Below are 25,600 nucleotides of genomic sequence, written 5' to 3' on the forward strand. Positions count from 1 at the left end.
ATCTCTGGAATTACAGCCATAGGGTATCACACCCAGTTTATTCCTTCTTATTTTAAGCTAGGAGTTGGGTTGGGTTGGAGGGAACTCAGCTACTAAAGATGCAGGCCAACGCCCGCCCGGCAGGCCCACTTCCACCCTGCCCTGTGCTCCTTCCTCAGGGTGCAGTCTACTTGGCACTGCAGGGGAGGAGGACGTTGGTGGCCACAAACCCAGCCCTGGCGCCACTTCCACTGTTAATCAGTTTACCTGGGACATACGTTTGGCTAGACCCCCCTCTTGAGGGACCTTCCAAGGCCACCCAGGGAGTGGCAAGGGATAGACTTTACTCTTCAAAGTGACAGCAAATGCAAAAGGAGTTAGCACTTAGTAGGTAGTCAATAAACATTAACTTTGTTTCTCAAGTCTGTGCTTCCTTCCTTTCCTAGAGCCAGCTCAATCCAAACTGCACCTCCGATCCATTCCAGAAATTCTACATGAGTAGGGTCTTCCCACCCCACCCCTACCCCCGCCCCCGCCCAAGTGGCTAGGGCCCCACTGAATGTTAGGTGTGTAGATTGTGTAAGTGGGCAAGTCTGCAGTCCCTCCGAGTCTGACATTGGACAAGAATACTGGCCACTGTTACTGCTAATCTGGCCTTCCTGAGAAAAGGCAGCCCTACGAGGTCTCCAAGTAATTCAAGCAGTTATAAGGAGGCCCCTGTGCACTGTCCCCAGACACTGACCTAAAAGAACCCAGGGTGTGCCTGAGGACTCAGTAGGGCTAGGCTCCAGTTTAACCCACCTCTGGCGGTCTCCTTTGCGGATCTCATTATTTCCGGTGTGAAAACCCCCTAGAGGAAAGTCATCTGCCACCCTGAGGGATCCTCTAACCTGGCTGCCAAATGGCGCAGGTCTCAAGTTCGCTCAGGTCTCAGAGGAAGGAATGGAGGAAATAGGGGTTGAATCCTAGGTATGAGCTCCCAGTTTGCTCCAGCTGACCCTAGAGAACCCAGTACGTCTCACTGTCACCAGCAGGCTGTGCAGACCAGGCCACCCATTTACAGAAGGGCATCACTGGACTCCCGGTGGCCAGATCACTCATCACCGCTGCTGCCACCACCAACTGGAGTCTCCGACTTCCAGGCTGCCTCTCTGGGGGGGCTTCCTTGCATCAGGGATGTTCCCCAACCCCAACAGAATTGGGAAAATTAAACGCCCCACACTGGGCTCAAGGCCCTTCGGTACTCACCGAGATTGGGGTGTCTCGCAGGGTTGGCCCGGCCAGGTAGGCTGTGCAGGACTGGGCTGTCGAAGGGGCCGGCGGAGGCGGCAGCGGCTGCGGCCCAGGATGCGCCCACATCGGCCATGTAGGCTGGGTAGGGGCTGGAGTAGGAGCCTGCGAAGCCCGGACGCCCGTACTGCTCTCGGCCAGCCAGGCCAGCGCCGGCTGCCCCGCCGCTACTGCTGTAGGCTGCAGCTTCCCGGGCTGCGGCAGCGGCGGCGGCGGCCGCCAGGGACCCAGTAGTCCCCGGGAAGGAGAAGCGCGGGGACACAGGCGGTGGGGTGTAAGCGGCTCCCTCAGCTCCAGCCTGGCTCCAGCCCGGGCTACCCTGCTGGGTCCCAGGCCCAGCACCCGACGGGCCGGCCCCGGAGCTGCCACCCGAGGTGGCTCCAGAAGCAGCACCACTGCCTCCGCCCTGCAGGTAGGACAGGCCCAGCACAGAGGACGGCACCCGCGGAGTGGGCACGTAGACGGGCGAGGACGCGGCGCCCGCACTGTGCATGAAGGCGCCAGGTCCACCCGCTTCGTAGGCGCCCGGCGGGGGCCCGTGGTTGGCGGCCATAGCCAGGCTTTGGTACATCGCCCCAAGCTCTGAGCTTCGGTGTGCTCCCCTTTATTTGCAAGTCAAGGAGCCCACGCGGGCGCGGCAGACCAAAGCGACAAGAATTGGAATACAGGTGTGCAGAACTGTCGCGAAAACGGAGATCAAAAAACAATGAGGACAGGCCCAACTCGCTCAAAATATATACGAATTAAATCCAGCATCAGAGCAACAATCTTTAGGCTCTGGTTTGCTCAAGAAGAAAACAAAAATCCCAAATTGGATTTGTGGTTGCTCCAGAAACTGCAGGAGGGCTGACTCTACTCCAGGGCCCAGAGGCTGGAGATGCCCAGAACTCAGTCAAGACTGGTCTCGAACACCCTGCGCAGGCCTTCGGATCACCCACGGGCTAGAGGTGCCTAGTCCTTGCTTTCTGCCTGCTGCACACCCAGGCGCATTTGGTGGCTCCAGTGCGGCTCCAGCGAAGGACGAAGAGGGCCCGTTCCCTTCGAAGCGACAGTCCTGAAGGAGAAAAGACAAGTGTGAGAGCAGTTCACAATACGGTTTTCAGAACCATGTTCCAGGTTTCCAAGGCTTCTCTCGCACAGCAAACGAGACCCGCCTCTGCCTGGGTCCGGCCAGTCGCTCAGTGCGATCGAAAGCGGCAGCCTTTGTTTGGTCCGGGTCAAACTGCCAGTGGCAAGTATCTTGGAGGGAGACCTAAGTCTCAGACTTGAAGTTCCTGGTTGAGATCTGGGTCAATTTATTGCTTATCAGAAAGGACTTTAATTTTAACTTTTCACCAAGAACCTTTTACCTTTTCTTCTCTCTCTCTCTCTCTCTCTCTCTCTCTCTCTCTCTCTCTCTCTCTCTCTCTCTCTCTCTCTGAGTATTCTGTAAGTACAAGTTTTTGAGCTCCGAAGAATGTTAGGGACTCAAAGGTCTCCATCTTTTTTTGTTTTTAAGTTTTGTTTCCCCACTTCTCCTCAAACATTTTCTTGACCAAACAAGAACTTTTATTTGGGCGGAGGCGATGACAAACTTTGTAAAAACCAGCAACCTGCAAATGTTTTGTTTGTAATCTTTAAAAAAAAAAAAAAAAAAACCAAACACCTAGAGGTAGAATCTAAATGTTTATAAATGAGCAAGTGTGGGCGAAACCATAAAAAGGATTGTGAAACTCCTTAATCATACTGTGCACCATGTGGGTGTCAAATCAGACAAGCCACACGTTTCTTCAAATAGTTACATTTTAAACACTTTGCAGACTGTATATGGGGACCAGAACAGGAGGCAGGTTGAGCAAGGTCACTTTACAGAACTCAGGGAAGCACTCAAGCTCCCTACATGGCTTTTTTCCTGTGGAATTGAAGATCCAACCAAACCAGAATTGATTCTTAGTGCTTGACCGCATCCTTCCTGACATCCTGTGTTTTGCCATTACCAGAGAATATGGTGTGTGTGTGTGTGTGTGTGTGTGTGTGTGTGTGTGTGTGTGTGTGTATGATGACAGGGGTGCCTCTATTTTCCTAACACACCTGTTATGTTTTAATCCTTTCTCTATGAACCTCCAAAAGTAAAGGTGTCTACATTCATTATTTCACTGCAGAGGGAACTGCAGTTAGGTGAAACTTGTTGATCAAACAACTTGAAGATCAAAAAAGATTTGAAGTGGGGTGCTGGAGGGCCTGAGTATTTGAAATTCCCCTTAAGAAGAGGCAGCTACTTTCGATTGGTTTCTATATAGTGAACGATGCATCCGCAATAATATTAAATGAACTAGATACAAACCCAGGATCTGTCTACTTCCTGAATAAAAACTTTAGACCCCTCGGTCCCTCATCTGTAAAGTGCAAATATTAAAGGTACCTGTTGTCTTACAGTTATTGGAGGATTGTGGTCATATTATAACTTAATACACACAAAACATTCATAACCAAATCTTAAAAGTCTAGAACAGGCACACAGAAAATTCAATAGAACAGCTATTAGTGCAGATCTCTAGTTTATATTGCAAGAGACTACCTGGGACTTAATTTATACTTACAAGAAATCGCCATCTTTATTACTGTAAAATTCTGGAATTAGGCGTTTAATATATACACTAGTGTTTTCTACTAACTTTGCATCATCTCTCTCAATAATGGAATCATAAAGTGTGCAGTTGCATGGTGACTGATAAATTGTTTTGTATTTACGTTTTCAAGCTATGCAACAAACTATCGGCTTGGTGAATGAATAGTTCCTTCCAGCAATGCAATAAACGGCCGGCTTGGCAGTTGGACATTCACTTCTAGCAAATTTGGCAGAACGGATACAAAAAACTTGCCCTGAGATCACCAACTCTTCCCTTTAAAAAGAAAAGCACAAAGCTTAAAACTTCCTAGAAATCTCTGGACTCTGATAAGCAAATATGCAGATTTACATCGATTAAAAAATCCATCATTTATTTTTTAAATCAAGTAGTTGGCCTAGTTAATTGCACTTTCTGTAATGTCAACTCGGGAATTTTTTTATAAGTAATGTAAGTTATCTTTTTTTTTTTTTGACTAACAGCAGTTAAGAGATTTAGCATTCTGTAATCTAACTTACAGTATATGTGCGGTGTTAATGTGCAAGCTTGAAAACTGCAAGCACTAAACCAGTTTGGGATCAGGCTTGTGTGCAGAGGCTCTCTGAAGTTTCAAATGGCTGATGCTTTAACCTGAAGTTGGATTACTGGAACAATAGAAGGTGGAGAAGACATCCCTCTTTTCGGAAAGGCCAGAAATTGTTCTCTTAGCTGGATTCCTACTGGTCTGTGATCTGGGGCCCGGTGACCTCTAGACTCTCACATAAGTCTAGTCAGGCCTAGACTTTTCTCTCTCCTTCAAATCGCCCTACAAGGTTCACCCCAGTTCCCAAACAGTGAGAAAATTCTTTCTCTTTTCATTTTGTAGTCCACAGCTCTTTGGGAACCTGATTTTGACAAAATGCACCACGCGGAATTTATCTCCCCCCACCCCCAGGTCTTTCCTTTAGGCTCCCGCGGGTCTCTCCGGTCCCGCCATACTGAGACCGAGTCACTAACCAACTTAAACACTAGTCCTCAGTAAGAACTCTTGGCCATTCTCCCCACGCAGCTTTTCTTTCTTCGAAAGTCCGAAGCAGTGTCCTTTCCTGGCTGCCTTCCTTTTCCAAAGGTACAGGAAACAAATTCCCGAGGTGCTTCCCAGCAACGCGGCCTTGTTTCCACAGATCGTCTACTGCCTTGGGTCCCTCACAATCCTCTTCCTTTCTACCGAAAAGCCCCTCTTTCCTTCTACCTGGTGAAAGTTCATCATCTAGCTACCCCTCCCCACAAGAGTAACAACTGCCTACTCTCTCCCAGGCCACATCCAAGCGACAGAATACGTGGATCAGGGGAGCTAAAGGTGACTAACAAGGAATTTCCCTGATGACCACCATCAGGGTCGCTTTCTCCCCGAAAGCAGTGTAGGTGGGCAGTTCTGCAGTGCGCAGCGCTCACAATTGCTGAGATTAGAGGAGTTTGAAGAGGTTGGCTAGAAAGCAGAAAAGATTCTGCAAGCCTCGGAGCCTATCTCTGAGCTCCTCCAGCCCTCCCTTAGGTCCCAAGGCTGCCTGCCACCGCCACTCTGCACTCCCCGCGTCGCAGGCTAGAGACACAGCCCCGACTGCGCCCCAAAGTGTGGGCTATGCGGCCTGTCCTGGGTCAGTTGGTCAGAGAGGTTATACCGGCCCTGACCAGAGGGATGCAAGGCAAAGCTGGAGAATCTGCAAACAGGGCGGATTAAAAGTATTCAAGTTTCCTCCCAAACAATCAAACGCACCTCTCCAGCACCCATCTGTTTTTGCTCCTAATCAGTCTCATTCGATTTAAAGTCCTCGCTAGGCCAAAGTCAAAAGCGGAGCAGTTTTTAGCCAATCTGGGGGCACTGGAGTGACCGGCGTCTCCTTTCCCAGCTACCTACCTCCCTATTCCAGGCAAACTAGGGCGGCGGACTTGTGAGTTTCTCCTGCCCGGGAAAAGAGCAGGGAATCGGGGGAACCCTACCTGGCCAGCTCCAGTTTCCCAGAGAGCCGGCGCGATCTCCGTGAGTCCGCGGAGCTGCAGCAACAGCGGAGCCTCGGGCGACCACTCTGCAGGCCTCCGGCTTGTCCCTTGCTCCCGGAGCGGTTCCCGGGGCCCCCGCGTTGCGATCGCCTGCTCTGACTGGCCTAAGGGAGTCACGTGCAAGGGCGGGGGCGGGGGAGAGTGGACCCGGCAGCACCTCCGCCCGGTGCCCGCCCGCGGGACTGTTCCCAAAGCTCCCCCAGCAGGCAAAGTCCATGCGCGCGGATCTCTCGGGGAATGAAAGTGCTCAGTACCAGCGCTCCGCTCTGCCCTCGGTGCAGCCCGACGTCCTTGCGGTTTGCTGCTCTGCCAAGGATCGTGTTTATTCTCGAGTTTCTTCTCTTCCTCCCCACTCTCAGTGGTCCAAGTCCAGACGCCGTTTTCAAGGGGCGTGGCTGGTAGAGGAGAAGGTGACCTGGCACTCTGGGCTCATGGTCGCCTGTGGGGCACTGGGTCACCCGGGGTGCCTGGCTGGACTCAGATCTACAGGGCCCTTGAAATGAGCTCGGGAGAGGGTCAGGAGGCTCTAAAACCTGAACTGGCCCTTAAGGTCGGTGCTTAGAGACGCAAACGCCCTTTTCTCCTTCCCACGAGCCGGTGGAGACTGCGAGGCGCCGAGAACCCGCCACCAGCCCAGGAGTTTACATATTTATACAAAAATGCGCACCCCTCACCCTCACTGCTTCCAACTCCTGCGGCCTCCTGTCCCTCCACACGTGTCCCTGTTCTCCCTGTAGCCCTCACCGGCTGGGGTCCAATCAAAGGACGAAGTGGGGGTTGGGAGCTTGGTCTCCAACGTTAGAACCCATCCAAAGGCTGTAGTTCCCTCCCTAGAGTGGGGGTAGGGAGGGTGTCAGACCTTAGTTTGGAGTCGGCGTCAGTGCCTGTGGGCCCTGGCGCAGCGGGGCTGTGAGGGGAGAGTCCCTCAGACAGGTCTAAAGGTTAATAGAGCAATCACAGGGCCCTATTACCGCGTAAAAATAACCCATCGATTACCGCAGCCTTCAGCTGCAGATAACAGCTCTCTGGTGGCTCTCGCGTTTTCGGCTTAAGTTTTTTTTTTTTTCCTTTTCTTTTAAGGCCGCGTTTCTCTCCCCAGCACAGGTTTCCCATACAAGATTAGAGGGGTCAGGAGGGGGCTGGAATACCACCCGGTAAGAACCCCGCGCTGCCTGAGAAGGCTCAGGCTGGCACCCGCTGTCGCAGTTCTAGGACTGACAACAGATAGCAATTGCCCCGCATGCAAAAGCAACTCAGGCTCTAGGCACAGGCTGGGACTGGGATGTGGAGCGGATTGAAAGGGAAAACCCGTGGGACTTTGGCCAACGCGTGGGGATCTCAGGAAAATCCCAGAGGAAGGACTGAGCACGGATGCGCTGAGTGGAGGTGGGGGAAATTCTCTTTTCCAAATCAAAGGGGCCTGAGGTCCAGAGAGGCTCTAGAGAAGGAGAGAAAACCGAGGCCGTCAGGGGTGCAGAGCTGCTGAAGGCCGGCGCTCTGGCTTGACCTACTGACGTAGCCCCGGGTGCCGCCAGTTTGAGCCCTTTAGCGCCCTGGAAGCTGGGGCCCCAAGACTAGAGTTCCTTCTCTAGGCCCCCACTCATCCTAAACAGTTCCTGGTCAGAATCAGGGGCTGCAGGTTCGAGGTCTGGTAAAGGTTTAGGGACGTTATTCTGGGGGCTCCAGAGGCATCAACGAACCCTCCTTTCCACCTCTCCTCGAGCAAACTCCTTTCTGAGACTCTCGGATGAATGCAGAGAATGGCGTGGCCCTTGCTTTATTTTACAAGACACCCTCAGCTACCTGGTGAGGAGAGAAACGAAGCCAACGGCTAGCTCTCTCTCTCTCTCTCTCTCTCTCTCTCTCTCTCTCTCTCTCTCTCTCATCTCAGACCTGCCTCGTTGTAGTAACCCCTATAGATCAAAATCAAAATGCACTAAGCTTGGGGCCAAATCTAGCGTTCCTGATTTTGTTTGTCACCCATGAAGTCTGAGGCTTGAGGCTTAGTGTCTGAGGGAGGAGGTGGGGGAGCAGCCCTCTAAAACGCCTGCCTCCGCGGTACCAAGGTCTCCGGCAGCTTTCAGGGGGGCATTCTCCCATTCTCCCTGTGCCCGGATGAGCCTTATAGTAAGGTGGTGTCCTGAAGCTAACTATCCCCACCCCTACCCACACATCATCCTTCCTGAAACCCAGGTTCTAGCCGTTTGAAAGGAGACTGGAGATACTTTGCTCTGTGCGGTTAAGAGACTCTATGAAGTCTGTAAGTGCATCGCGTGATTCTTAGCTCTTGCTAAGGTCAGCCAAACACTCCCAGGCCGCTTTTCTTTGCAGGGATCTCCCGCTGAGCTGACTGCTGCGAGCCGGAGACCCGAGACAATTCTCTGACTCCGAAGGCGCCTGGGACAGAGACATTTGTTTCAGCTTCCTGTGACTTAACCCCCACACTCTGGGTCCCACACAACAAATTTTTTCCCGGTGTGTGGGCTGAGAATCAAACCAGACGTGTTTCTTGGGCGCTTTTGGTTTTTTCTTCATTCCCTCCCTCCCTTTGCCTCCGGTCCTTCAGTTGCTCCCTTCTTCTGCTGGAACCAGAGGAACCAAGGCGACCTCTGTGCGTTGCCAGGAGCGGGGAGCATTTCAAGGCCTTGCTGGCTGGAGATGGAGCGGGTTATCGGCTGCCTCTAGAGGTTCCCAGGCTCCTCTCAGACTAGGAAAGCCAAAGAGAGGAGGGGGGGCTGGGCACGCTGAGGTTCAGACTTGGCTATTTTTAAGGACTATGTCACTCGAGTGGCCGGGGGAGGGTGGCTCAACCCGACTCACGTCCCCCTTTCTGCTTTCCTTTCCCATGGTCTATGGGCAGAAAATCAGGTTCACCTTCAACCTTCTTAGATCTTTTTGCTCAGGGTGGAGGTGGAGCATCTAATGACCCAGCAGTAAGTCCGTGACTTTCCATAATAAGATTGAATTAAGGGGTATTCGTAAATAATCCTTGCATCGAAAAAGAGTAAGTTTTATTTCTTGTTCCAGGAAGGATCCTGAGACTAAAGCCTATCCCCAAGATAGCAGAAACGAAACTGTAGGCTGAACACGACGTACATAGGAATTGGGACTTGAAGGAATTGGGACCTGAATTTCCTCGAAGGAAAAACAAAACAAACAACAGATGTTGGATTTCACACAGAGACCAAGAGAGATCTTCCCTCCACCCCCAAGGAATTGGGCACCAGCAAGTGCCCTCTGGGACCCATGTGATTCGGTTTAAATGGTGATCAACATTGGTCACCACTGTGTCATCGGTTGCCTCTCCGAATTCAGCGGGAATCAATTCACAAGCAAAGCAGTGAGAGAGAAATGAGGTCTGGAAAGAATCTGGAGCTTGGACAGTTTCCAGTGTACGATAAGGGAGACAAGAAAACACTACGAAGTCCACCTTGGTCCTATCGAAAGTACACCCCAGGTACAGCTGTGCCGATAGAACTACAAAGGATCTGAGCTAGATGTGTAAAGTGACCCGCACTGAACGAATTTGGTCCCCTCTCCTAACAACGGAGCCTGACACCACAGACACCACGTTCCTTTCCTCAGTGACTATCAACCCTCATCTCGAGATCACCCTGATCAAAGCAAAAACATTGGAAGAGAACACCTGGACGCACCTCATCTTATTCAAGAAAAAATAAAGAAGCAAAGAACCTGTACGGCCAAGTCTGGGTACCCAACCCCTATGCACTCTTCCCCCAGCCCTGAACCTTCAGCTCCTGGGATTCCAGGCTGAAGAGGCACGGTTTTGAATTCTTTGTAGACACCCTAGATCTAGCCTGGTACCTGGAGTCAGATCTTGAGGTTTCACTATAAAAGGAAGTAGCCCTTTCTAGTTGTTTGGCGTTTAAAGAATTGTTTGATGTTGCAAAAAAGAATAGCTGCAAAAATGAAGCTGTGCTTTCCTCACAGACCTGGGAAAATGCTTCCCAGTATTTCCAGTCAGTAGACCAGTTGGTGGCATATTTCACAGTCACTTCTAAGTTACAGGTCACTCTCCTATTTTTTTTTTTAAATAAAACTTGCCAAATTCCTAGAAGCCCCAAAAGCTCTCCACAATTTTTCTTTGGGGGAAACATTGCAAAGCAAGAAAGAAGAAGACAAAACTACCATTTTCATTTTTAAAATGACACAGAAAGTTTGGGGCTCAGATTCTAGGTGGTGAAGTGTGTGGGGAGGCAGCGGGTCTCCAATCCAAATCCCCATCTTACTTCCTAATATTCTAATAGCAGCCATAAAATACTCCTTGTGACAGTCCTTTTATTTTTTAGTCTTTAAATTTTTCTTTGTCACCCGTCGATATTTAAAAATTCAAATTCAGTTTAGAACAAAACTGTGTCTTATAATCTAAGAAAATCCAAAGCCTTTTGTAATTTTTTTTTTTTTTGCTAAGTTTATGAATGATACCAGAGGCTTTGGGAAGGTCTTCAGTTCAGAGTCCCAGTTTTGGCAAGGTCTCCATGTGTTCCAGGAGCCCAGAGCTGTAGTCCTGAAATAGACTTGCTGACACCCTCTTCTTCCGCAGACCCTCTTCTTCTGGCTTCCCCAAGGACTCAAAGGAGTCCTTTCCTTAGGGAAGGGTACCCATCCCAGCGACAGATAAAGGGAGCTCCAGAGAGAGGGAGTTGCCCTCTTCGGGTCTGCTCTGAGACTACAGGGTCACCTGTAGGGGTGTTCTACACCCTGTGTGTAGGGGCCGTTCTTTTGGAGATCTAAGGTGCCACTTCTGCCATCATTCTTGGTGAACTGGTGCTGAATTCGTTCACACGTGAAACCTCTTTCCTCATTTATACTTTTAAAGTTGCCCAGGGTTAGCACTATACCCAGAGATAGAGCACCATTAATTCCCCATTCCATTCTTTAAATCCATTCGATTTATCCTTAGGTCTTTTATCCCTGAGATTGGAAATTCTTTTGTCTGTGGTGGCTGGCATAAATTTTCATATCACCACATCCTCCAAAAAAATACACTCTGTGAGGTGAAAACTGAGGCTAATTCATAGTAGGTGTTCAATGAGCGTTTGCTGAATGGTTGAATTTGCAAGAAAGGTTTGTTTGTTTGTTGGTTGGTTGGTTGGTTTGAGGCAGAGTCCTGCTATATAGACCAGGCTAATCTTAAACTCACAGTGCTGGACCTGCCTCTGTCTCTGCCTTTTCCTTCCTTAAAGTCACATACCACTAGGCAAGAGGGGCTGTTAATAGCATTTCTGGTGTTGCTGGGAGAGCACAAAGCTCTTTAAAAAAAAAAAAAAGTTTTGGTCCATGGGTGATGTCCAACAGTTCCACCTAGCCCTAGAAGAAGACACGGGGCCAGGGACAGATCTGCAGAGTGCTAATCCAGTCCTGGTTGCACATATTCCTAACTACAAATTGCATATCAAAGTCTAGGCTGTATCTCCGGTAATGCTGGACGCCCTGAGAAGGGCAAGAAGAATGGGTGTCTGGATTTAGACCGGATGCTGGAAGTCAAGTTTAACTTGAGAAGCTAGCTGTGACTGGCAGGGAAGGTAGTGGGGATCTTAGAGAGGCAGCCCACCAAGGGATGCTGCGGGATGCCTCTAACATCTCAGAAGGTCCAGATCGATAAATCCTGGAAGGACTGCAGACTGTCAGACACCAGGACTGGAGAAAATTGGAAAGTGGGGCGCATGAACACGGGAAGAAAGAGAGAAAGGGAGAACGAAATAAAGCAAAGAACAAGAATAGGGGAGGGGAGACAGGTGCCCAGAACTTTCAGGGGTAGAAACTTGTTGCTGTCCTAGCTAGTTTTTTTCCATAAAATAAAGACAGAGGGAGAACACATCAAATAGGTAGAATATCAAATGGCAGATAGAATGTGTGGGGGCTTGAGGGTGGAGGCCTCAGATACACAAAGACACAAAACTGGTCAGAAGGATTAGGGCTAAGTACAAAAGGAGGAGACCATCCTTGGGCCGAACTATAAAGGACTGGGCCTTCTGAGGTGTTGGAACCATTCAGCAGCAGCCCTTGGTAGGTTGCCTCTCTAGGATCCCCACTACCTTCTCTTCCAGTCACGGGGCTATACAGAACTGCTGGGCTTCCCTCTTCCGACTCTACAAGTAGACACCAGCGCTTTCCCCTGAAGGACTCCCAACATGCGCACACTAGGGGCGACCCGGAGAGACCTACTGTTTCCTAGCGCAAGCTTGGACCTGCTTCCGCACAGTCAGCCTCCTCCCTCACCCGAAGTGGCCGGAAAGAACGCCTGCCGACCCAGCACCTTTCACCTCACCCGCGAGGAGTCAGAGGTGACCTCGTGCCAGAGAAGACGCCCAAGCAGGCGCCGCGTCGTGGCGGACCCAGAGAGACAGGAAAATGTCAAGGAAGCCCGAAGCCCAAGTGCAAAAACAGCGTCTGAACTAGCTCTGACTCAAGCCCAGTCCCAAGCTTGGGGAGGGGCATGAGGATGCGGGGCTGGGCCGTAGCAAAGGGGCTGGAGGTAACACTGTTCCCCCAACTGACCAACTACCCCCAGTCTGACCCTGCCTTCCAGTCAAGGACTAGCAACAGAGCCTAAGCTTACTCACTTCCCACCATGTTAGCAGGTGCCTTTGGAGTGACCGTTCCTTCCCCTCCCTCGGTTACAGCACCTAGCTTCCACAGAAGGCGGAAGGGGAGCGTTGAGCCAGGACGACTGTGTCTCCAGTTGCGGTCACTGCATGCATAATAGACACTGAGTCAGCTCTGACAGACAAGCCTCACACTTGGTTACAGGAGGGACAGGTGTATTCTCTTTAAATCCTTTCTTCCCCAGAGATGCTAACGAATAGGAAATTCCTAAGACTTGAAGGGAGCACAGCAAGAAGCAAAGAAACCCGAGTGAAGTGGGTTGATGGGTACAGAGGTACTAGGAGCCGAGAAGCCCCTAGAAAGGTGCCCAGCTCCCGCAGCAGCTTCCCGGGTCCACTTTACTCAACACAGAGAATAGGGCTGTTCCTTGGGGAGAGGGGCAGAACCCAAATCTGCCTCCCAGGAAGTCTCCAGAAATGCCTATTTCTTATGTCCACACTGCTTTCCAGAGAGTGAGGCAGAGGGGCACAAAGCAGGTAACGACTTTCTTATGCCACCAATCAATCAAAAGAGATCGATTCTTCAAAAAGCAGGTTTACTCCAAGTTGATCCCCTGACCCTCCTCCACACACTACATTTTGTTAGGGCCTGTGTCTTTCTTGTTCTTTCTTTTGAAGGTTGCCCAACAGGTCCAACATTTGCAATGTAAGGTGGGGTAGGAAAAGCTTCTTTCTTTCTTTTTCATTCTTTCCTTCCTTCTTCCTTTCTTTCCTCTTTTCTTTCTTTTTTCTTCCTTCCTTCTCTCCTTCCTTTCTTTCTCTTTGCTTGTTTTTCAAGACAGGGTTTCTCTGTGCAACTCTGGCTATCCTGGAACTCATTCTGTGACCCTAACGGGTCTCAAACTCAGAAATCTGCCTGCCTCTGCCTTCCAAGAGTGTTAGCTGCCTGGCAATTTTAATTTAAAAAATATTTTTAAAGATCATAGTGGCCCAAGGAGGCCTCATATTTACCATGTAGCTGAGGCTGAAGGATGACCTTGAACTTCTGATCCTCCTGTCCCTTCCTTTAGAGTTCTAGAATTACCACCAACACATCCAGCTTTCTTCTGAGCTGGTTTTGAGCTGGGGTTTTGCACATGCTAGGACAGTACCCCAATACTTGCTGAACCACATGCCCAGATCTCCATGTTTTGTCTCCTGTATGAAGAAGTATCGAAGGTATCTTTAAAAACAAACCCTACAGTTTTTTTCATAGTTATTCCAAACCAGGAGGCTCAAGTGGGAGACAGATAAACTGTCCAACCATGCTATGGAATGGTGGTCACAACAAAAAAGAATGAATTACAAGGACATGAATGACCTGAGTTCAGTGCCATGGAGGAAGATTCAGATTCAAAGACTGTATTAAAAATCATCTGTACATGGCATTTTGAAAAAGACACAGCCATAGTGGCTGAAGACAAATCTGAGAGAGCCAGGACCACAGGAAGAGGCAGAATTACATGAGGGCGTGGGGGTAAGAGAAGAAAGGTAGGAGCAGTGTTAGGACTGTTCCGATCATGTTGGTGTTTGCCAACACACAGAGGACTGTACAATAAAAGGAAAGTACATGTCAATAAATCTCACAGTAGAAAGATGTTGGGAGACAAGGTAAAATTCTTCAGTCCCCCGCCCCTTCTCTGTCTGGTTCTCAGTCTCCAGGGAGCTTCACACCCCTGGCACATGTTTGACTCCCACTTACAACACTCCAGGAGAGTGATTTAGATACCCAGGAAGCTCGGGGCTTCTTTTTAAAGGGATGCGGATTCCCTCTGCCATTGCTCTCACCCTGGCTTCACAGAGCTGGCTACAGGGTTCCATCCTGGGTGTGTTGCCAACTTCTAACCTGTGCTCTCGAGCGCACGTGTGTGCGTGTGTGCGTGTGTGCGTGCGTGTGTGTGTGTGTGTGTGTGTGTGTGTGCAGCCAAGTTCTGTATAAGACAAGCTCAGAGTTTGAGGGAATAACAGGTTTTGTACCTGCTAGCTGTGCTGAATGGGCCAAGGAAAACCACTGAAAACTCAACCTTTCCAGCACAAGATGGTATTCTGCTCCTAACACCAAAGTTCTCCTACTCTGATGCCCTTACACTCAGGTGATGTTTATGAGAAATTGTACCCAAGACAACCCCAAGCCTCACAAAACATCCTGTTTCCTGTTAGAAATGAAGCAGTCTGGATTGGTCAGTTTCTGGACTGGGGTACTTTGTCCAAGGGGGTGGGAGGTGGGTGCTGGAACACCCTGGCCCAGTCATATTTTGGGGAATGAAAAGGGCTCTCAGTGGGGCCACACCAGCTTCCACCTGCCTTAAAAAGCCATGAGTTAAAAAAAAAAATCAGGGTTATGCTGTGAATGGCCCTGTGGTCGGATAAGGCTGACTACAACAAGGCTATATAGACTTTAAGTCAGAGTGTCCCCGCCTGCCACCCTCCATGCCCCCAGCAAAGATACTTGGTAACCTTTCCCTTATGAGAACTGCTATGTATGTACTAGGTGCAATATGTACTTTGCTGGTGTGAGGACAAACTTAACGTTTCTCTGATTGAACTGTTCTCATCAGTAAAGAAATGAGTCCTGTAAACAGCATAAGGAACAGAGAAACGTATGAGGGTTAGTATCTTCCCTTCCTGGGAGAAAAGGTGTGTTAAAATAGAAATGCTAAATCAATTCAAGGACCCCCCCCCCATTCCCCTTGAGATTGAGTCTCATGTAGCCTAAGCTAGCTTAGAATTGTGTAGCTGAGAAATGGAGAATGTTTTTGAAATTCTGATCCCCCTGCCCAAGTGCTGGGTGCTGCGGAGAGAACCCAGTGCTTGCCTAGCAAGCACTCTACCTGCTAAACTCCACACGTCATGTTCCTGGAGCTTCTTATTCTTTAATGTGTGGTGTTTTATTGACAGGTTCAACTTATCATACGTGGCTCCTGACTGTACTGGTTGCCAGCATGGGTTGAGCGTGGGCTGGGTGAGGAGTCGAATAAAAACTCAGCTCAAGTTTCAGTCTCCATATAGTTAGTTGTGAGGCCCCAAGTGTGACAACATTCAGTCCGGCCTCTGTTTCCCCACTTAAACAGAGGCAATGTGTGGGTCGCGCGGACTATTTCTAAGCAATCTGACATATCTTTAAGTCCTGGGGAGCAGAGTGAGGTATAGTACTCTGCTGGAGAGCAGAGCTCTGCCCGCCACCCAGCGGTGCGAGCATCGCGAGCCTCCGGGAAGCTATGGCTCTCGCCCCGCGTGCCCGCCGCCCTCGCCGCCCGGCGTGATGGATGGCCACGGAGCCGGCGGCCTGTCAGGTCTTATTGATGAGGTGCGCACTGACCGCCGCCGCCTAACCCGAGGCGGCGGGAGGCGAGCGCAGGCCGGTGGGAGGGCGCAGACTCGCCGGCGCTCGAGGTCAGCCCCCGGCCGCCGCCAGCGCCCCCCTGGCGCGCCCCGGCCCGGCTAGGGGACGCTGGAGGCCGAGCCTGGCGCCCCGCTCTCCGGCCTCGCTTCCTTCCCAGCCCGGTGCACCCTGGCCTGGCTCTTACCGCTCCGCAGCGCCGCCCCCGGTCAAGGCTGACTCCGCGGTGTGGAGTGCTCAGCCCTCGGATTTTGTATCCCAGTGTATATAGTCACAAATGACAGATAAGATAGGCCAGTAACGAAAGCCAAGCTGGTCTGCAGATGAAGACAGCAAGGTCCTTTTGGTACCCGGCTTGTTTTCCAGTAGAGCAAACCCACTTGAGTTACTAGGCTGGAAAAGGTGTACTGGGCCTCACCTTAGTCCCAACCTCGAATTTCCTCAGGCTGCGCCTTCCTCCATCTTGGCTGGGCCCAGTGTTTTCTTCCCTTGGCCATTCAGATGAATAAGAAAGCTGCCTGGCTGTTTGTGATCTGAGGACCACCCCACGGGAGAAACAGTCGCCCCAGCTCCTGCAGGTCTTACTTGTCGGGCATTTTCTATGGAACGTCTCCAGCCCCATCCTAGGTTCACCTTCTCTTTGGGGACTGAGGGGCTCGAGGGAGACACATTAATGGGAGACTCAAGTACATAGCTTTTGCCAACCACCTTCAGTTGAGGCTAAGTAATGGAGAAACTGAGCTCGGGAACCTCCTCATCTTGGGAGGTAGGGCTAGGGGCTTATGCCCCACCCTAGCGGCCCTGACATTGAATTCCTGGACAGTTGTGGGAAAGAAAGTGCCACTCAAGAACTAGAAAACAGGCTTTTCTCTGGGACCAGAGAAAAGGGAGGGAGAACACCTTCCTCATAACTCCCTTGCTTTGGCCCAAAGCTGTGGAAGAATCCAGCCTAGATGAGGAACAGTAGGGGTGAGGCAACTGGTAGTCTGAGAGTCCGGATTCCTGGGTCTGTCTCCGGTCACCTGGTGTGAGTGTGAAGGTCACAGAAAGTCACTTCCGGCATCCCTTCGCACAGCAACATTTTGTGACTTTGAGCTCCATAAACTGGTTTTGCCAAGTGTTACCCTCCTGCCAAGGAGTCAAGTGACTGTACCAGGGACACTCTCTGGTCCCACGCAATGCATAGTGGGAACCCCCAGCCATTAGGGCTCAACTCAGTCTTAACCACAGATAATGTGTTCTATGAAGAACTCAAAAACTGGGTGGTCCAGAGTAGTAGTACATGCCTTTGATCCTGAGACTCAGCAGGCTGAGGCATGGGGATTTCTGTGAGTTTCAGGACAGTGAAGCCTACACAGAAAGATCCTGTCTCAAACAAACAAACAAACAAACAAACAAACAAACACACACAAAAGAAAGGGAGCTGGAGAGATGGCTCAGCGATTAAGAGCACTGGCTATTCTTCCAGAGGTCCTGAGTTCAATTCGCAGGGTCCACATGAAATCTCACAACTAACTCCAGTCCCAGGGGATCCAACATCCTCTTTCTGGGCCTCTGCAGACACTGCACATATAGTATGCACATATACATACAGGCAAAACGTCTGCACACATAAAATAAAAATAAAGGTCAAAATGTGCTTTGGAGGTCCATTTGAATGCAATAAAAGGCTTGGGCTGCAGGTGAGAGCGTTTAACCATTCCCTGGGCAAACATTCATGGAGTGCTGTGAGTATTCTATATGCCCTGCATGTTGTCAGACAAACACACCTCACTCTACACAGCCTGCTTCTGCATTCTACAGGCGAAGAAAGGGACAGCTAGTGCCGAGACCAGTTTAGTATGAGCAGAAACAAGATAACGACCCAAACTCAAGTGCTTTGATCCTGGTGTTACCGTTCCTCTGAGCCATGGGGTCAGTATCGTGAGGGATACAGAGGGGAAGCAGGCAAGCGTGATCCTATTGTTCAACCCCTTTTTAAAATCACCGCCCTTGTCTGAGTCAATTTCTGTTCTGTCTCTGCTTTCGCGGCGTTTAGCGCGTTCTATGTCTTTATTTTCTCCACTGCATGCATATATCTCTCCCCTAAATTTCAGTCTCCCCGTGAGAAAAAAAAATCCTATGTATTTCCCGTAGTTTCTAACGTGTAGTAGTTCCGGTTATTGTTGTTTTTCTGTTGAACTAAGGGGCTGGAGAGATGACTCAGTGGTTAAGACCAGTGACTGCTTTTCCTGAAGACCCAGGTTACATTCCTAAAACTTAGTGGTGCTTCACTACCATCTGTTACTCAAATCCCAGGGACTTTGACATCCTCTTCTGACTTCCCGGGACACCAGGCATGTACATAGTGCACACACATACATGCAAATAACACACACAGAACATAAAAATAAATCCTCAAAAGTATTAAATTAAAATTTAAAAATTGGGCTGGAGAGATGGCTCAGTGGTTAAGAGCACCTGACTGCTCTTCCAGAGGTCATGAGTTCAATTCCCAGCAACCACATGGTGGCTCACAACCATCTGTAAAGAGATCCCATGCCCTCTTCTGGTGTTTCTGAAGACAGCTACAGTATTATAATAAATAAATAAATCTTTAAAAAAAATTTAAAAACTGTGGCTGTTTAGCTAGTATACATGAAGTCCTGGTTTTTATTCTCAGCAGCACACAACCTGTATGGGGGGGTTGAGGGTCTGTGATCCTACATTTAGGAGGTCAAAGCAGGACGACCAGAAGTTCAAGATCATCCTCAGCTACATAGTGAATTTGAAGCCAACCTCCCTCGGATACAAGCAACCTGAACTAATTAATTCAGAAGATGGGAGGTTTCATTCCTACGTTATATAAAAAATATATATATAAATCTTTTCTCTACACACTGTCAGGGGTGTAGCAGAAATGTCTGCCTATGCCCTTTTCCACTGTACGCCAGCTCAGAGACACTCACTTAGGGACAACGCCACATGATGCCTCATCAACACCATAGCCAGAGTCCCTGTTAGTGTTGACCAGGGCCTCAGGTACCTTTGGCCCACATATCAGTCCTGGGCCAGCCTCTTTGACATTGCTGGGGCTCTGTCCAATCCAAATGATGTGATTAGCACCCAAAGGGTTACAGGCTTTCCTGCGTCACTGAGCTTTGGGAGTTTTGAGTGGCACACCTAGTACTGTAGCTGCCCAAGGGTAGGGATCTTGAGTGGTCAACAGCCTGCTTTCCATTTCAGCATGCCAAGGTTATAGTCTTCATTTGAATGTGATCTGCAGGGGAGGAAGGCTGGCAGTCTGAGATGGGCCTCTGAGATGGGGGTCTGAAGGCCAGGGAACCTGGTCTAGCTTTCACCCCTTACGGAGAGCTGGCTCAGTGATCTGCCCAGCCAGGCATGGGGGAAGGCAGGTGTAGACTTAATGATCAGATAAAGGTTCATGGGCCTCCCATGCTCACCCTAGGACCAAGGATGAGCCATTCCAATATTGGTCCAGTATTGTATTTCTAGTTTACCTTCCTAACAGTCCTGTGGATTAGTATATATTCCAGTGCTCACAATAAAGAAAATGGGTACTGGGGGTCACTAGTACCCAGGCATCTGGGTCTTTGTTCTACTTCTGGTTGTTGACCCATAGGTGACACAATGGCCTATGTAGCACCCACCAGCACACACTCCTCTTTTCACCCTCTGCATACGTTCCTTGAATTTGCTGAGCCAAACGAGTCTGGACTTTTTGAGTAAATATCTTCCCTGTTCTCTTTCCAGTAGACTCAGTGGTCATGTGCCTGAAGACACGGGCCAGACACTGGCCAGTGAACAGAGCCACGTGGTGGTGTCTCAAGGTGGGGTCTTAGGGCTGCTGGGAGCAAAGTCGCTTACTAGATTTGTGGGTTGCTCTGCTATTAATGTTGAACTTTGTGCCTGAGGTCTACTATTGTGAATGAGGACTGATAAAGCATTAATAAATAAACAAATAAATAAAAGCTAGCCAGCTTTCTGAATCGCACGTGCAAATTCATTAGCACTCATCGCCCCCCCCCAACAAGGGTATTGTCTGTTGATTTATTCGTTTTTCAACATATGCCCCACATGTGATAATAATGAATGGGCAGATCCTATCAGCCATCTACCAGGCTGTTGGTGTTTCATGGCCTTTGAGGTTAGGGTCTTGGCTGAGGCTATCAATTCATGGTGTCATTTCTAGCTATGATGTCACTCAGCCCTCTCATACTCACTGTGGGGGACAGAGGGCTTGTAACAAGGTCGTATCTCTCCAAGACTTGATAGACAAGCCTTCTTTCTTCCTATTCATTCCCAGGCACACCTTCCCCCGACTCCAGCTGACCCTGAGCATTGTGTAGGCAGCTCATCCCAAGGGCTCATGGGATTGAGATGTAGGTGGGTGGGTTTGTATGCCCACTACCTCGTTAAACTTGAAACATAGCAGACGCAGTTGGTGTTTAATAGTGTAATTCCCCATAGTGCTCTGCATGCAGTAGGTGCTTAATATCACTTAGAAGATTGACTTAGTGACTGAATTCATGTGAAGACCGAATAGGAGCTCTATATAAAAAATACTCTTGGGATGGCAAGATGATTTGTTGGTATGACCCTTTCTGGTCTGAGTTGCATACCCAGAACCCACAGAGTGGAAAGCAAGAGCCGACTCCTTCAAGGTGACCTCCAACCTCCACATGTGTGATTAATTTTTACAGCCTGTTTGTGAAATGCACATACGTTCCCTGAACATTTTCCATTTTCTCATCTCAGAAGACCTGGGGCTCAGACACCGTACGTGCACAAGCTTTGTAGACAGTGCAGTTTTTGCTGTTCTAACCGCTCACATGTGTGGGGTCTAAAACTGCTATTTGCTTCACTTTGTAACTTGTACTTGCAGTAGGCTGGATGATAAATGAGTGATGAATAATTCCTTATTGCCACTTATCTGCCCAATCTATAAACTAGTGTCAGCATTTACTCAGTTGGGAGTTAAAGCTGTGCCCGGTATACTCATTAACCTGCTTAAAATAAGCCATAAAAACGGGCTTGGTAGGCAGTTCTTTTAACTAATTTTTAAAAATGACATTGGTCATTCTCTACTTATACATGACTGACCTTTGGCAGATAGATCACTTTAACCCCTCCGGGCCACACCTGTGAAAGGGGTGGGGTGGGGCAGGGCTCTGCCAGCCCTAAGAGCCTAGAGCTGTGCTATTCTTTAACTCCATGATTTTGGGATAGGCAAAATGAGGGATCCTGATAACCCCTATTAGAGCAATTACAAAGCAGTTGATAAGGGCCATCTGATCTCAGGCATCATGGAGGGTGGGGAGGCAGCTTGGGGGTAGTTAAAGCAAGCATTAGAGTTTAATTCTGTTACTTATTAGTGATGTGACCTTCGGCAGGACAACTCGGTTTCCTCGACCATCACAGCAATACCCACAACTGATTACTCCGGAGGGCTCCTGGGCGGGGCAAGTAGAACACATTCCTGAAAGCACTTGGATACACCAAAAAGGCCAGTCCTTCTCAATACTGAGACAGAGGGGGCTGGTGCCTTGGGATCTAGCGCTTGAAGCAGAGCCAGGAAGAGGGCTATTTGGTGTCCTCTGCTCCCTTTGGATTACAAATGGAAATTATTTTTATATCACATAAAGAAATCCTGAGTGCCTAGGAAGTTTCTCTGAGGTCTAATGTTGGTTGGTTAAAAACCTATGTGAAGAGACACTTCTTGACATGCTGAATGGTACCTTGGTGAGAGAAGCAGCCAGGGTCACAGGACAACTTACAGACCCAGCAACTCTGGGCTGTAGGAATGAGGTTTGGTTTTGCTTTTCCTCAAAGTGCGGGGGAGATACAACCCAGCCCTGCTCCTTTCCCTTCTTTGTTTCTTTTGCTTGCTTTGCTCTGCCACAGCAGGTCATAATGGCCGGCCCCTTGCTGTGGGTTTGGGTTTTTTCATAAATACAGGATAGAATCGTGTTGTCAGCAAGAGCATCTGAACCTGCCCCCTGTGAGACTCATTCTGTAGGACAGTACCCACCACCATGCCAGTGCTGTGTCTAGGGGGAGCGTTGAGGTGACTACAGTGTCTGACTGGGTCCTGCTTACCTTAGCAGAGATGGGGGAAGAGGTGAACAGAAAAGGAGTTGAAGTCACACCACAGAAACCTAAAACTCTGCTGTGTGTAGGGATCATCTACCCACTGGAGTAATCACGACTGATTCTGAGGGTTTTTGTTTGTTTGTTTTTTGTTTTGTTTGTTTGTTTGTTTGTTTGTAATCCTTTAGAACTTGGAGAGAGAGGGTCCAATGATCCAGGTGGTATTTCAGGGCACCAAGTGTGTTACAATTTGCTAAATAAGGGACCAGGACACCTGTTGCTTGTATCCTCATCTACTGCAAGTGTTTGCTTTGAGTAAGCAGCAGCACAAGCTCATGGAGGCTTCCCTTAGTTCTGCAGCATCTGCACTGCCCAAGGCCCATTCTCTTTGTTACCACTTTCCCCTTTCCTCCTACATTTTGCCTGGGGAGTGAGAGGTCATCTGCCTCTGGAAATTGCTAAGAGATGTTTTCAATGCCAGGAGAGAAAGGCACCTGGGACTTAGTTACCCTGAAGTACTTTTGTTCTCTGATGGTCCAGTTGTTTTCTTTTGTTTTGTTTTTTTTCCCCCAGGGTCTTTCTTCCTGAACACCTCTAGCCTCTTGGCCACTGCAGAAAGTCTGACTTCCTTTAACACCCCCCCATCCCCCCCCCCACGCTGCTGCTGCTGCTCACGCTCCTCCTCCTCCTCCTCCTCCTCCTCCTCCTCCTCCTCCTCCTCCTCCTCCTCCCCCCCCCCCAGGCTGAAATAATCAACTTGACTTCCCAGCTAGCCCAGCACCTGGCTGGGGGCTGGGCTACCCCAAACCTTTCTGCCAGCGAAGGGAGTATGAGTCCGAGGAAGAGTTAGAGGAACACAGAGCTTTCAGTTTCAGAAATTCAAGGCTGCAACAGCGATTTTAGACTGTGTGGAGGGCAGTGAAGCCTCCCTACAGGGGGAGGGGAAGTACTCTGTAGAAATCAACGCCTCAGGCAGGAACCTCCTGAAGCAGGAAGTACCCAGGGCTGCTGTACAGTAGGACCATATTGAGTTAGGAGCCTAGACAACCTTTGCTTTGAAAACAGCCATAAAGATCTTGGGGAGCTGACCCACTCAGATCTGGTCAGCCTCCCTATTCCTTTCAAAAAAATTATTTTTTAAATCTGAAATAAACACATCCACATTACAGCTCATTTGAAAAGAGAACATATAACAACACAAAGAGAACCCTGACTCTTAGTTATGCCTATGAAAAGAACCACTAAGAACACACTTCTTCATTCTGTCGTCTCAAGGGAATTTTATATTCTAAAGAGTTGGTTCTCAACCCATGTTTGTTTAAAAATTGGGACTCAGTGCTAAGCACAAAGTTAACACAAAGGAGGCTCTGAATATTATAGTTAGCAAGCAATCAGAAAAACCTAAAAATTAGAATAAAATAAAAAGCTACTATGAGACTTTGCAATATCATTAAGTATGTAAAAAAAACCATGACAATAATAAATCCTATCTGTTTACCATGTAGGTTGCTGTCAATTTTGTTACAGTAACTACACCTCTGAAGTGTGATTGTCAAGCCCTCAGACTGGTTATCAGTGCAGTTTCTTGTAGGGGTCTCAGCAGTTCCTTAGGGTACGTTTCTTTCTGTGGAAAATATGAAGCAAAGAGTCGCAGGGACTTTCATGGAGACTGAACCACTGCCTTCCAAACACCACAGACACAGCTCCTGTACCCACGTGCTCAGTTTTTAATAAGACAGTTAAAGATCTGTTCGTCAACTTAGGAAAGTGTCTGCTTCTAATTGAACATATATGACATCTGAGGAATTTGTGTGTCATAAGTTTAGAGAGGGAAAAAACAAAATAAAGAAAGACAAAATCAATGAGGTCTAGCTGAATAATTTTTACCTCATCAGTTATTGACTATTTCGGGGACCCAGAGGCTTGTCCGAAGGCTTTGGTTTAGGACGACTTTAAAACACAGGAAACTGAAACACAGACTTTTAAAAGTTAATTTGCCTAAGATAATCAGTCAGCCAAGTGGCAGGGAAAGCTTCCAGAATGTTCTTTGTTGCCCATAAATTGCTTTTTGTAACCCCAGCACACTTACAGAGACCAATTTTATCTTTGTAAAAGGTGGCAGTCTCAGCTACTGAGCACACTCATGTATCTTATTCCTAGGATATGCTACAGAAATAACCTCTCCAAGGTCACCTAGCTTGTCACTGAGCTCTACTGGATCTAGAATCCAGGCTCTGGGCATTGTTTGGCTACTGCCTGGGGTTTTCTCTGACCTGGCAGCATGCAGCCCCTGTGGGTAACTGAAGAAAATCAGCTTGGCCAATCAAGGACCATCACACTTTCAGGTTTCAAGGGGGAGATGCCATCAATTCTGGAATCTCCATTTCCAGGGCAAGAGAAAAGTTGTGGCTCTTGGGTAGGAGAATCAGTAGCCTCTGGCTCTTGGTGAGGAGCCAGACACTTGAAAGCACAGGAGTAGACAAGGGTTGGCACTCTGAACTTAGGCAAGAGCAAGTCTAGATCATGGTGCAGCTGAGGACCTTGGACTGTTGCTTACTTTCAGAGGGGAATCCCAGGAAGCCGCTCTTACCTCTCCTAGCTGGCAGAGGGCAGAGTCAGGGGCCAGCTCACTAACATTTTGAGGAGGGGATTCTTGAATTGAATGGAAGGCTGGACCAGATAACCTCTGGAGCCCTTCCTACTCCCCACAGTCTCTGATTTGTGTGCCTTGGGGGAGAGATATGGTCAGTCATAGGATTGCGATAGTTGATTTAGGGTCCCGCCCCAGTTGTCAGCATAACCCTCATCTTGAGCAAATAATTTAACCTGTCAGTACAAGGCACAATGCTTGGCGAGGAGTGAAGCTTTGCAAATGTTTGCTGAATGAATGAACGAACAAATGAATGACCGGATGGATTCATGTCACTGCAGCCCCAAGGGACCCTGGTGAAAAATGGAATCTTATAGTATCTTTAGGTGTCAAACTGACAGTGCCTTTAGTGTAAAGTAAGAGCATACAGATCTCTTTAAAAGAAAAGGTAGTCGGAGCTATCCCTCCGACTCAAAGGGGTGTGACGACGGGTGAAAATATAATTTACCAGCACCAGGAAACACACTTTTATTGGTGGGGTTTGAGTTTCATTCATTCCCCTATCCTCAGTGGCACAACTCAGGCTGGAGGATGAGGCAGCATAATCTTTTCCTCCTCCCCCACCCCGGATAAATGCTAAATACTGAGGGCTAATGGATTGTTCTTGGTGCCGACCAGATTAGATAGCAGCCCTTCCGGTATCAACAGTAGAAGTAAACCCCACAGGCGATGGTGGTGGTGGTGGTAGTGGTGGTCCAACACTAGGGCATCAGGAAGGCACAAAAAATAGAGTTTGCTAAGAACTCTAAGAACACTAAGGCCCTTTCACTTGGCCTCCCAGAACTCCCCCTAAACCCCAAGTCTCCCCACCACCACACCCCCAGTAGTTCCTTGTCAGGTGGGTCGATGCCTTCTGTGGGGTTTCCAGAGTAACTCAAATACAAGAACTCTTCGATTCTGCTTGTCAACATTAAGGGTCCAGAAAAACTTCGAGACACCCCCTCCTCCAATAACCCTTCATGTTTTGCCTGAACAGTGATTAAGAATTCTGGCATCG

At 49.0% G+C, this 25,600-nt stretch overlaps 1 protein-coding gene and 1 long non-coding RNA gene across 6 annotated transcripts in view; one reads left to right on the forward strand and one right to left on the reverse strand.

Moving 5' to 3' along the window:
* Gata4 (GATA binding protein 4) overlaps nt 1-25,600 on the reverse strand; it is a 71,681-nt gene that overhangs the window by 40,105 nt on the left and 5,976 nt on the right. For 2 of the 4 annotated variants that reach the window (XM_063274589.1, XM_017599788.3), the window contains exon 2: nt 1,228-2,323. In XM_063274589.1, coding sequence (XP_063130659.1) covers nt 1,228-1,840 — 613 coding nt within the window. In that variant the 5' untranslated portion in view covers nt 1,841-2,323. Of the gene's footprint in view, nt 1-1,227; nt 2,324-5,855; nt 6,020-25,600 lie in introns of those variants that run through there. The other 2 variants (XM_006252189.5, NM_144730.1) reach the window with 2 other exon arrangements.
* Nucleotides 7,589-10,002, forward strand: LOC102548615 (uncharacterized). Of its 2 annotated transcripts, none has more exons than XR_596172.3 (2): nt 7,589-7,721; nt 8,943-10,002. It is a non-coding gene; the product is annotated as an uncharacterized LOC102548615 (long non-coding RNA). The 2 variants fall into 2 exon arrangements; XR_359996.4 differs by lacking the exon at nt 7,589-7,721 and adding an exon at nt 8,634-8,848.

The sequence above is a fragment of the Rattus norvegicus genome, chromosome 15 (genome assembly GCF_036323735.1).
Source record: "Rattus norvegicus strain BN/NHsdMcwi chromosome 15, GRCr8, whole genome shotgun sequence".
In the NCBI taxonomy this organism is placed as follows: domain Eukaryota; kingdom Metazoa; phylum Chordata; class Mammalia; order Rodentia; family Muridae; genus Rattus; species Rattus norvegicus.